Below are 13545 nucleotides of genomic sequence, written 5' to 3'. Positions count from 1 at the left end.
TCACACTAACAGTTGGTGTAAAGAGATGAGAAGCTAGGTTATAGAATATATCTTATCACTGTGTCTTGTATGTTATCACACTAACAGTTGGTGTAAAGAGATGAGAAGCTAGGTTATAGAATATATCTTATCACTGTGTCTTGTATGTTATCACACTAACAGTTGGTGTAAAGAGATGAGAAGCTAGGTTATAGAATATATCTTATCACTGTGTCTTGTATGTTATCACACTAACAGTTGGTGTAAAGAGATGAGAAGCTAGGTTATAGAATATATCTTATCACTGTGTCTTGTATGTTATCACACTAACAGTTGGTGTAAAGAGATGAGAAGCTAGGTTATAGAATATATCTTATCACTGTGTCTTGTATGTTATCACACTAACAGTTGGTGTAAAGAGATGAGAAGCTAGGTTATAGAATATATCTTATCACTGTGTCTTGTATGTTATCACACTAACAGTTGGTGTAAAGAGATGAGAAGCTAGGTTATAGAATATATCTTATCACTGTGTCTTGTATGTTATCACACTAACAGTTGGTGTAAAGAGATGAGAAGCTAGGTTATAGAATATATCTTATCACTGTGTCTTGTATGTTATCACACTAACAGTTGGTAAGCTAGGTTATAGAATATATCTTATCACTGTGTCTTGTATGTTATCACACTAACAGTTGGTGTAAAGAGATGAGAAGCTAGGTTATAGAATATATCTTATCACTGTGTCTTGTATGTTATCACACTAACAGTTGGTGTAAAGAGATGAGAAGCTGGGTTATAGAATATATCTTATCACTGTGTCTTGTATGTTATCACACTAACAGTTGGTGTAAAGAGATGAGAAGCTAGGTTATAGAATATATCTTATCACTGTGTCTTGTATGTTATCACACTAACAGTTGGTGTAAAGAGATGAGAAGCTAGGTTATAGAATATATCTTATCACCGTGTCTTGTATGTTATCACACTAACAGTTGGTGTAAAGAGATGAGAAGCTAGGTTATAGAATATATCTTATCACTGTGTCTTGTATGTTATCACACTAACAGTTGGTGTAAAGAGATGAGAAGCTAGGTTATAGAATATATCTTATCACTGTGTCTTGTGTGTTATCACACTAACAGTTGGTGTAAAGAGATGAGAAGCTAGGTTATAGAATATATCTTATCACTGTGTCTTGTATGTTATCACACTAACAGTTGGTGTAAAGAGATGAGAAGCTAGGTTATAGAATATATCTTATCACTGTGTCTTGTATGTTATCACACTAACAGTTGGTGTAAAGAGATGAGAAGCTAGGTTATAGAATATATCTTATCACTGTGTCTTGTATGTTATCACACTAACAGTTGGTGTAAAGAGATGAGAAGCTAGGTTATAGAATATATCTTATCACTGTGTCTTGTATGTTATCACACTAACAGTTGGTGTAAAGAGATGAGAAGCTAGGTTATAGAATATATCTTATCACTGTGTCTTGTATGTTATCACACTAACAGTTGGTGTAAAGAGATGAGAAGCTAGGTTATAGAATATATCTTATCACTGTGTCTTGTGTGTTATCACACTAACAGTTGGTGTAAAGAGATGAGAAGCTAGGTTATAGAATATATCTTATCACTGTGTCTTGTATGTTATCACACTAACAGTTGGTGTAAAGAGATGAGAAGCTAGGTTATAGAATATATCTTATCACTGTGTCTTGTGTGTTATCACACTAACAGTTGGTGTAAAGAGATGAGAAGCTAGGTTATAGAATATATCTTATCACTGTGTCTTGTATGTTATCACACTAACAGTTGGTGTAAAGAGATGAGAAGCTAGGTTATAGAATATATCTTATCACTGTGTCTTGTATGTTATCACACTAACAGTTGGTGTAAAGAGATGAGAAGCTAGGTTATAGAATATATCTTATCACTGTGTCTTGTATGTTATCACACTAACAGTTGGTGTAAAGAGATGAGAAGCTAGGTTATAGAATATATCTTATCACTGTGTCTTGTATGTTATCACACTAACAGTTGGTGTAAAGAGATGAGAAGCTAGGTTATAGAATATATCTTATCACTGTGTCTTGTATGTTATCACACTAACAGTTGGTGTAAAGAGATGAGAAGCTAGGTTATAGAATATATCTTATCACTGTGTCTTGTGTGTTATCACACTAACAGTTGGTGTAAAGAGATGAGAAGCTAGGTTATAGAATATATCTTATCACTGTGTCTTGTGTGTTATCACACTAACAGTTGGTGTAAAGAGATGAGAAGCTAGGTTATAGAATATATCTTATCACTGTGTCTTGTGTGTTATCACACTAACAGTTGGTGTAAAGAGATGAGAAGCTAGGTTATAGAATATATCTTATCACTGTGTCTTGTGTGTTATGACACTAACAGTTGGTGTAAAGACATGAGAAGCTGGGTTATAGAATATATCTTATCACTGTGTCTTGTATGTTATCACACTAACAGTTGGTGTAAAGAGATGAGAAGCTAGGTTATAGAATATATCTTATCACTGTGTCTTGTATGTTATCACACTAACAGTTGGTGTAAAGAGATGAGAAGCTAGGTTATAGAATATATCTTATCACTGTGTCTTGTATGTTATCACACTAACAGTTGGTGTAAAGACATGAGAAGCTAGGTTATAGAATATATCTTATCACTGTGTCTTGTATGTTATCAGACTAACAGTTGGTGTAAAGACATGAGAAGCTAGGTTATAGAATATATCTTATCACTGTGTCTTGTATGTTATCACACTAACAGTTGGTGTAAAGAGATGAGAAGCTAGGTTATAGAATATATCTTATCACTGTGTCTTGTATGTTATCACACTAACAGTTGGTGTAAAGAGATGAGAAGCTAGGTTATAGAATATATCTTATCACTGTGTCTTGTATGTTATCAGACTAACAGTTGGTGTAAAGACATGAGAAGCTAGGTTACACAATATATCTTATCACAGTCTTGTTAACCATCTAAAGATCCTACCTGGATCCTTGAGAAAACTGTTTATAAACAGACACTTTTTTATTTATTACATATACTTCACAATGTTTGAATAAATTTTTATTACAGGGTCTAATCAACATTTTTTACACAATTTAATGAACAAGTTCTGGTTCTTAACTAGATGATGCACAAACATCTGACAAATCATCTTCTTTGTTCTATTTGTTACAACTAACTGAAATGAACCTTCTTGTGATTTTCCAAAAACTGTAGTTAGCACAAAATAATTACAATAATTTGTAAAACAGAAAAGGAAGTGGTAAATAACGAATTAGGAGTTTCACTGAACTGTTTCTGGAGACAAATATGGTACACAGTTACATAAATCAAAGAAGTTATTAAACTATATATTGTTTAGAATTTTCTGAATATTTCTCTAAATGACCATGGATTGAATGATAGGAAAATAAAGGTCACTGTTGTTCCTCTGAGCCACAAAATTATTAAAGAATGAAATCCTATTACTTCAGTCCCGATTTGTCTCTACATCTTCCACGACCAGTTGTCTTCCCTCTTCCTTTGCCCTTAGAAGAAGATGGCTTATCTTCCATTGTATCCTGTTTATTATGTTTCTTAACCTGTAGAAATTAGATATAATTACCGTTTAGTAAGACAGGACTGTGACAGAACAATATCTCCCAAAAAAACAATAGAATATTTGTTAGGTCAAACTGTACATTGATAAATTCAGCAAGACCAAGTTGTGACACAATGAATTAGTTCTACAATATATGAAGTTACTTTTAGTAATTGAAACCAGCAAATACACATATGAACATTGATCAACTACAAAAACATATTCCGTGCCTGTAGTAAGTAAAACCTTGTACAAGATATTCAACTTACTTTAACCATAGCATCAGAAGTTATATCTTCATTATCCTCACTTTCTCCTTCATTGTTCATTGTTTCATCATCGTTTTCTTCGGCCAGAAGATCAGAGTCCATCTTCACTGCTCCTCTTTTTGATTTCTTTGTCTTAGTGACAGCATATGGGGTTTTTATACCTTCCTTATTGTATGTTCGGGTAAAGGCAGCTTTTACCTGTTGTTAGAGTAAAACCAAGCAGAATTATAATGATTACTTCAAAATATTAAATTATGATTAAAAACTAAAAATTATTTCTCAAGTCTTTTGTGGAAACACCAACCAGTATTCCTTGTGAACACAATAACTAGAGACTATATTACAATAAAAAGTTATCTGTGGCCATACATTAAGCCACTGCTCAAATCCCTGGAAAGCCAGTTTATTGTTATATAGTCTCTAGTTATTGTCTAGTTAAAGAAGAGAACAACACATCAGTGACATTAGTAAAAGTGTTAATACCTGTACCAGCCATCCTGAGATGCACAGTTTATATTCTAGACCAGTGGTGCATAAAGTTTTTGAGTCAGTGGCCACAAAAAAGTGAAGATTAAAATCGTCCCACAGTTGTTTCACACAACACAGACATCACACGTAAGAACACACAAATAATGATTATATCAAAGAGTTTGCACATTATTCTAAGAAATGTTATAATACGTCAACTGTCACAAAGTCAGTGCGATGGATGGTGCTGCATGTCATCTATGAGCTTAGAAATGTCCGGCTTGATGTTTGACGTTGAAAGACGCAAGACTGCTTCCAGATGATCATCAGTCAACTGATTGTGAGTGTTGTTTTTGTTCAGTTTCGTATGCGAGGAAGGCTGTACGTGGCGCCAAACATGCTGGTGTGGACAAGTGCGTTCTCTTTCAGATTAGCAAATGTATCAGGCAACGTTTTGTAGAAGTCAAGCAAACTGTTTTCTTGGTAAATAGCACGCAGTTCATCAGATGCCTGGACATCAGTAAGTTTGAGCTGATATTCTGCTGACAAGTCATCCACTGACACACTGAACAGATCAGCAAAAAGTTTCATCAACAATCTGCATTGGTCAAAGTCATGAAACCATGAGTTGAAGGATTGAATCAAGGTATCTAGCTTCCCAACATAAACATGTGTGTCAATGTCCTGATTCTTCTGTAGCTGTGACTGAAAAGTGGGAAAGTGCACGAAGATGCCTGATGTTGCTTGCTGCCAGAATAACTGCATCTTTGTCCTGAAAGCTGAGATATGATTTGCAAGCTGACAGACAAGCTTGTTTTTGCCTTGCAACTTCAAATTCAGATCATTCAAGTGTCGTGTCATGTCGACCAGAAAGGTCAAAGCAGCTTGCCATGCTGGATCAGTCATGGAAATCACTTCTGTGTCTTTGTTCTTGCTTCTCAGGAATTCTATCACCTCATCAGTTAACTTCCAGAATCTTCTGAGCATCTTCCCTCGACTCAGCCAGCATACTTCACAGTGATACACAAGGTCACCATAGTCTGAATCAATTTCTTCAAGAAGACTTTGAAACTGATGGTGATTGAGCCCTTGTGATTTGATGAAATTAATGGTTTTCGTCACTAATGCCATCAGTGCCTGAAAACCAAGTTCTTTACTGCACAGGTTCTGTTGGTGAATAATACAGTGCAACTTCACCAACTGTTTGTTCTGCTTTCCTCAACGCTTCATCAACAGTACTACCAGCCCACTACTTTTTTTGGTCATGGCTGGTGCTCCATCAGTTGTCACACTTACCAGTTTTGTGAAATCCAATGAAATACAACTACACAGTCGTACTGTCTCCTCGAATAGAGCAGACCCAGTTGTCTGACCCTTCATGGAACCCATGCCGATTAGTTCCTTTGTGATATCAAAAGACGATGACACACCATGAACAAAAACTAGTAGCTGTGCTGTTGAACTGATGTCAGTGGACTCGTCTGCTGCCAAAGAGAAGAAGACAAAGTTGGTTGCTTTATTTGTAAGCTGCCTTGTCACGTCTGTTGAGAGGTGTGAAATTCTTCATTGAACTGTCATACAATTCAAAGCCACTGTCTGTAGCTTGCGAACTGCTTCCAGACACAAATTTTCAGTAATCATACATTGCTTGACAAAATAAACATCATTGAACGGTCGGCCCGATTTTGCTGTCAAAGAAATATCGTAATTGACCTCACATACAGCGCCTAAATCTGCTGACTGCTTTGAGAAAACGTTCTGCTGGTGATTCAGCGACCACTGCAGAGATTCAATTTGAGCTGTTTGTTCATCACCGACAACGTTGTGGAAATCTTAATGCTTCGACTCATAATGACGCTTTATATTACATACCTTCTCCACTGCTACTGTCGAATGACACAGCAGACAAATTACGTTCTTCTGTTGTTGAACAAAAGAGTATTGAACAGTCAGTCATCATGAAACTGCCGGTTTTTGTTGTCAACTTTTCTTTTACGATTAGCTGCCATTTTTGTTATGAAATAATATCAAAATAGGGCTCGTAAGTAAATCTCGAAAAACAATTGGAACGCGTGAGATTTCATAATTACAGAAATATTACATCATTAAGCCAAAGATTAAATGCCTATACGTTAACGAGATTTTCTTATTAAATTTTCTTTATTGCTTGACACAAATATGGAACCATCCAGTATCTAATCTAATGCATATTCTTCTATAGCGCTTAATCTTCGCGCAGGCACAAACTCTCTATGTTTGACTTTCCCGTTGGACATCGCGGGCCATTTGGCGACTCCTCACGGGCCGGACTTTGTGCACCACTGTTCTAGACACTGCTGACAGTAGCTGAGAAACTAGATTATATCCTAACCATTACTGAAAGTCTCTGGAGAATTAAAACCCCAAGATCATGTTCTACAAAGAGTTAGGTCCAAATATGGTGACAAATGATTCAAATCCAGTTTGTGTATTATCCTGTGAGAGACTACAACTGATAAGTATTGTGATTAACAAAAGTAATACTGATGACTCAACTTCACAATTGCTGTTATAAGCCATAGGTAATGTTAGAAGTAGCACAACACAAAAGGGTTTTGTCATTTAGAATATATTTTTATAACACAGAAGATAGGACAAACAATTACCATGATAGTAGTTATACCTTACTGTCCATAAATAATGTAGTACTTACATTTTATTCTAATGAATTAATCCAATGGGAGTATATTCAAACTTACCTTTGGGTTAACTTTAGACATGGGATCTTTCTGTCCGGGCCAAGTAGAGAGCTCCATAATACTGTCAACGTCTTCTTTCAACAAACAATAAAACTCAAGAACATCCAGCACATCTCTTACTCCTTCCATTTCCTTTTCAATTAATGGGCGACTTAAAGAATCTCTCAATGCAGCAAGATATTCTAAATTCAACCCCGTTTTGTTGGCTGATACTCTGAGGTAGAAATTTTTCAAAGTTGATTAAAAATGAAAAAGTACAGCAACAGAATGTAACATACTTTTCTCAATTGAATACTTACAAGTTAATAGCAAAATTTGTAAAAAAAAAAAGTTTGAATGTTTCATAATGAATTTCTTACACAGAAATATATTCCATAAAGGAAAATACTGTTTAGCATTAAAACACTGTTTTACACCTAATGACAGCAAGTTAAACCAGATGTATCTCTTCTGATGAGGTGAAATACGATAAGTGACGTATCCTTTCTGATGAGGTGAAATACGATAAGTGACATGTATCCTTTCTGATGAGGTGAAATAGGATAAGTGGCATGTATCCTTTCTGATGTGATGAAATACGATAAGTGACATGTATCCTTTCTGATGTGGTGAAATACGATAAGTGACATGTATCCTTTCTGATGTGGTGAAATACGATAAGTGGCATGTATCCTTTCTGATGTGGTGAAATACGATAAGTGGCATGTATCCTTTCTGATGAGGTGAAATACGATAAGTGGCATGTATCCTTTCTGATGTGGTGAAATACGATAAGTGGCATGTATCCTTTCTGATGAGGTGAAATACGATAAGTGACATGTATCCTTTCTGATGAGGTGAAATACGATAAGTGACATGTATCCCTTCTGATGTGGTGAAATACGATAAGTGGCATGTATCCTTTCTGATGAGGTGAAATACGATAAGTGACATGTATCCTTTCTGATGAGGTGAAATACGATAAGTGGCATGTATCCTTTCTGATGAGGTGAAATACGATAAGTGGCATGTATCCTTTCTGATGTGGTGAAATACGATAAGTGACATGTATCCTTTCTGATGTGGTGAAATACGATAAGTGGCATGTATCCTTTCTGATGAGGTGAAATACGATAAGTGACATGTATCCTTTCTGATGTGGTGAAATACGATAAGTGGCATGTATCCTTTCTGATGTGGTGAAATACGATAAGTGACATGTATCCTTTCTGATGTGGTGAAATACGATATGTGACATGTATCCTTTCTGATGTGGTGAAATCACGATAAGTGACATGTATCCTTTCTGATGTGGTGAAATACGATAAGTGACATGTATCCTTTCTGATGTGGTGAAATACGATAAGTGACATGTATCCTTTCTGATGTGATGAAATACGATAAGTGACATGTATCCTTTCTGATGTGGTGAAATACGATAAGTGACATGTATCCTTTCTGATGTGGTGAAATACGATAAGTGACATGTATCCTTTCTGATGTGGTGAAATACGATAAGTGGCATGTATCCTTTCTGATGAGGTGAAATACGATAAGTGGCATGTATCCCTTCTGATGAGGTGAAATACGATAAGTGGCATGTATCCTTTCTGATGAGGTGAAATACGATAAGTGGCATGTATCCTTTCTGATGAGGTGAAATACGATAAGTGACATGTATCTCTTCTGATGTGGTGAAATACGATAAGTGACATGTATCTCTTCTGATGAGGTGAAATACGATAAGTGGCATGTATCTCTTCTGATGAGGTGAAATACGATAAGTGGCATGTGTCTCTTCTGATGTGATGAAATACGATAAGTGGCATGTATCTCTTCTGATGAGGTGAAATACGATAAGTGACATGTATCCTTTCTGATGAGGTGAAATACGATAAGTGGCATGTATCCTTTCTGATGAGGTGAAATACGATAAGTGACATGTATCCTTTCTGATATGGTGAAATACGATAAGTGACATGTATCTCTTCTGATGTGGTGAAATACGATAAGTGACATGTATCTCTTCTGATGTGGTGAAATACGATAAGTGACATGTATCTCTTCTGATGTGGTGAAATACGATAAGTGACATGTATCTCTTCTGATGAGGTGAAATACGATAAGTGGCATGTATCTCTTCTGATGTGGTGAAATACGATAAGTGACATGTATCTCTTCTGATGAGGTGAAATACGATAAGTGGCATGTATCTCTTCTGATGAGGTGAAATACGATAAGTGGCATGTGTCTCTTCTGATGAGGTGAAATACGATAAGTGGCATGTGTCTCTTCTGATGTGGTGAAATACGATAAGTGGCATGTATCTCTTCTGATGAGGTGAAATACGATAAGTGGCATGTATCCTTTCTGATGAGGTGAAATACGGTAAGTGACATGTATCTCTTCTGATGTGGTGAAATACGATAAGTGACATGTATCTCTTCTGATGAGGTGAAATCTGATAAGTGGCATGTATCTCTTCTGATGAGGTGAAATCGATAAGTGACATGTATCCTTTCTGATGAGGTGAAATACGATAAGTGACATGTATCCTTTCTGATGAGGTGAAATACGATAAGTGACATGTATCCTTTCTGATATGGTGAAATACGATAAGTGACATGTATCCTTTCTGATATGGTGAAATACGATAAGTGGCATGTATCTCTTCTGATGAGGTGAAATACGATAAGTGGCATGTATCCCTTCTGATGAGGTGAAATACGATAAGTGACATGTGTCTCTTCTGATGTGATGAAATACGATAAGTGGCATGTATCCCTTCTGATGAGGTGAAATACGATAAGTGGCATGTATCCTTTCTGATGAGGTGAAATACGATAAGTGGCATGTATCCTTTCTGATGAGGTGAAATACGATAAGTGACATGTATCTCTTCTGATGTGGTGAAATACGATAAGTGACATGTATCTCTTCTGATGAGGTGAAATACGATAAGTGGCATGTATCTCTTCTGATGAGGTGAAATACGATAAGTGGCATGTGTCTCTTCTGATGTGATGAAATACGATAAGTGGCATGTATCTCTTCTGATGAGGTGAAATACGATAAGTGACATGTATCCTTTCTGATGAGGTGAAATACGATAAGTGGCATGTATCCTTTCTGATGAGGTGAAATACGATAAGTGACATGTATCCTTTCTGATATGGTGAAATACGATAAGTGACATGTATCTCTTCTGATGTGGTGAAATACGATAAGTGACATGTATCTCTTCTGATGTGGTGAAATACGATAAGTGACATGTATCTCTTCTGATGTGGTGAAATACGATAAGTGACATGTATCTCTTCTGATGAGGTGAAATACGATAAGTGGCATGTATCTCTTCTGATGTGGTGAAATACGATAAGTGACATGTATCTCTTCTGATGAGGTGAAATACGATAAGTGGCATGTATCTCTTCTGATGAGGTGAAATACGATAAGTGGCATGTGTCTCTTCTGATGAGGTGAAATACGATAAGTGGCATGTGTCTCTTCTGATGTGATGAAATACGATAAGTGGCATGTATCTCTTCTGATGAGGTGAAATACGATAAGTGGCATGTATCCTTTCTGATGAGGTGAAATACGGTAAGTGACATGTATCTCTTCTGATGTGGTGAAATACGATAAGTGACATGTATCTCTTCTGATGAGGTGAAATACGATAAGTGGCATGTATCTCTTCTGATGAGGTGAAATACGATAAGTGACATGTATCCTTTCTGATGAGGTGAAATACGATAAGTGACATGTATCCTTTCTGATGAGGTGAAATACGATAAGTGACATGTATCCTTTCTGATATGGTGAAATACGATAAGTGACATGTATCCTTTCTGATATGGTGAAATACGATAAGTGGCATGTATCTCTTCTGATGAGGTGAAATACGATAAGTGGCATGTATCTCTTCTGATGAGGTGAAATACGATAAGTGACATGTATCCTTTCTGATGTGGTGAAATACGATAAGTGACATGTATCTCTTCTGATGAGGTGAAATACGATAAGTGACATGTATCTCTTCTGATGAGGTGAAATACGATAAGTGACATGTATCTCTTCTGATGAGGTGAAATACGATAAGTGACATGTATCCTTTCTGATGTGGTGAAATACGATAAGTGGCATGTATCTCTTCTGATGAGGTGAAATACGATAAGTGGCATGTATCTCTTCTGATGAGGTGAAATACGATAAGTGGCATGTATCCTTTCTGATGAGGTGAAATACGATAAGTGACATGTATCCCTTCTGATCTCTTCTCACCTCATTCTCATGTGAGTCTGAAGTTCCTGGAGCAGTCTATCCATTTTGTTGCGTGATGAATTCTTTCCTAACCACGATGGAAAGTTAATCATCTGGGTTAGATAGCCTTTCATTATATCTCCAGGTATCACTGAAGCAAAGATAGCCTGAAAATTAAAATATCACATAATACAGCAAATGATAAAAATCAAAACATTGATAAAAGAAAATAAATATTCTGAAATGTGCTAAGCCTATTTTTACTTGCAATACTTGCTTCAGAATATTTTGTATGTACATATCTGGAAATCTTTGAAAGCTTAAAGTTTAAAAAAATACTCAAAGTTACCAAATTCTTCAGTTAGATAATGGACAATAATGAGAAATATAACAATGTAGTCTAAACATATAGTGTCTGATCAGCATATTCAGTGGGCAGTAAAACCAAACAAACAATGTAGTCTAAACATAGTGTCTGATCAGTGTATTCAGTGAACAGTAAAACCAAACTAACAATGCAGTCTAAACATATAGTGTCTGATCAGTGTATTCAGTGGACAGTAAAACCTAACTAACAATGTAGTCTAAACATATAGTGTCTGATCAGTTTATTCAGTGGACAGTAAAACCAAACTAACAATGCAGTCTAAACATATAGTGTCTGATCAGTGTATTCAGTGGACAGTAAAACCTAACTAACAATGTAGTCTAAACATATAGTGTCTGATCAGTTTATTCAGTGGACAGTAAAACCTAACAATGTAGTCTAAACATATAGTGTCTGATCAGTTTATTCAGTGGACAGTAAAACCTAACTAACAATGTAGTCTAAACATATAGTGTCTGATCAGTGTATTCAGTGGACAGTAAAATGTAACTTATAGTGTAGTCTAAAGATATAGTCTCAGTTCCAACAATAAAAACCTTCTTAAGAACAAAGACCTGAAGTGATTGAAAATTGTTTATCTTGATAAAATAACAAAACGTTTATGAAAACAGAAGATTTTGAACCTCACCTCCAGTGGAAGTAAACTCCAGTTCCCCTCTCTCCGAATCAGTTTTTCTACAAGGTCTCCATCACAGAGATTATCTGCTGTCCCACTTACTAAGTGGAGATGTTTCTTGATATCTCCTCTGGAAACAGATAATTAAGTTTTGATATGGATGAACTGTTTCTCAGTAAATAGTGATGAGTCATGGTGGTACTGAAACATGAATGTAATCTTTTCTGTACATAAAAACATATTTAGCATAATAATTGGAGTTTCATAGTCAATGGTTAAGATACCATTTGGATTATTATGGTTCAGATATGATTTGAAGTGGCAGAGTCATTGGTTAAGATAACATTTAGACTGTCACGGTCAGTGGTTAAGGTAACATTTCGACTGTCACGATCAGTGGTTAAGGTAACATTTCGACTGTCACGGTCAGTGGTTACAATCTCATTTGGGCTATCACACAGTCAGTGGTTACAACAACTCGAATGTCAATCAGTGCAGAGTCTGTAATTAGTTGATATGTCCCTGCTAGGAAGCCAGGATGACTTCTTAAAATCAAAAGAGCCATTAAAAGTTTGATTCCATATAAACTGATCTAAGTGTTTCTTAACTGAGCAGAACTTTCAAAAAACTATGAACAGACCATCCACAAGCACTGTTACTATGAATGCTCATACAATGAATGTTCTGCACAAAGAGTTGTGTGCTAGCTGTATGACGTATAGCCTATCATGCTTAACTAGCAGTGTGTACAAAGAACATTTTTCAAGTCCAAAAGGAGCCTGAAAGGCAACCAGAGGCAGTCAAACTGTAATTTCCTATTCACCCTATTTGTGAAAGTTCAGTTGAACAACTAACATAACTACAAAGAAATAACATGAAACTAAATGTTGTTAAATTACAAAATTCACAATCATGGTTAATGAATAAGATAAAAATGAACAGTTGACATCTTGTAGTAAATGTCAGGGATAAACTGAGATAGCAGGGAGCTAAAAACAGGAAGAAAGATTGATACTGAAACTGAAGAAGGTTGCTCCATGGAGACAGAAGGGAGATGAAAATAAGAAAGAAAGAAAGAAAGAAAGAAAGAAAGAGAAGTTGATACTGAAACTGAAGAAGGCTGCTCCATGGAGACATCAGGGAGCTGAAAACAGGAAGAAAGAAAGAGAGGTTGATACTGAAACTGAAGTAGGCTGTTCCATGGAGACAGCAGGGAGCTGAAAACAG

At 36.0% G+C, this 13545-nt stretch overlaps 1 protein-coding gene across 1 annotated transcript in view; it reads right to left on the bottom strand.

Moving 5' to 3' along the window:
• Window positions 1-3064: 3064 nt before the first annotated feature.
• Gnf1 (germ line transcription factor 1) overlaps window positions 3065-13545 on the bottom strand; it is a 77827-nt gene continuing 67346 nt past the window's right edge. Inside the window, exons 14-18 of the mRNA XM_076492060.1 lie at window positions 12331-12448; window positions 11336-11481; window positions 7073-7286; window positions 3867-4064; window positions 3065-3598 (exon numbers count right to left, since the gene is read on the bottom strand). Of these exons, the coding sequence (XP_076348175.1) occupies window positions 3482-3598; window positions 3867-4064; window positions 7073-7286; window positions 11336-11481; window positions 12331-12448 (793 nt within the window). The 3' untranslated portion in view covers window positions 3065-3481. The remainder of the gene's footprint in view (window positions 3599-3866; window positions 4065-7072; window positions 7287-11335; window positions 11482-12330; window positions 12449-13545) is intronic.

The sequence above is a fragment of the Tachypleus tridentatus genome, chromosome 3 (assembly GCF_004210375.1).
Source record: "Tachypleus tridentatus isolate NWPU-2018 chromosome 3, ASM421037v1, whole genome shotgun sequence".
NCBI lineage: Eukaryota > Metazoa > Arthropoda > Merostomata > Xiphosura > Limulidae > Tachypleus > Tachypleus tridentatus.
Note: the sequence above shows the minus strand (reverse complement) of the source record. Positions and strands in the feature narration are given on the sequence as shown.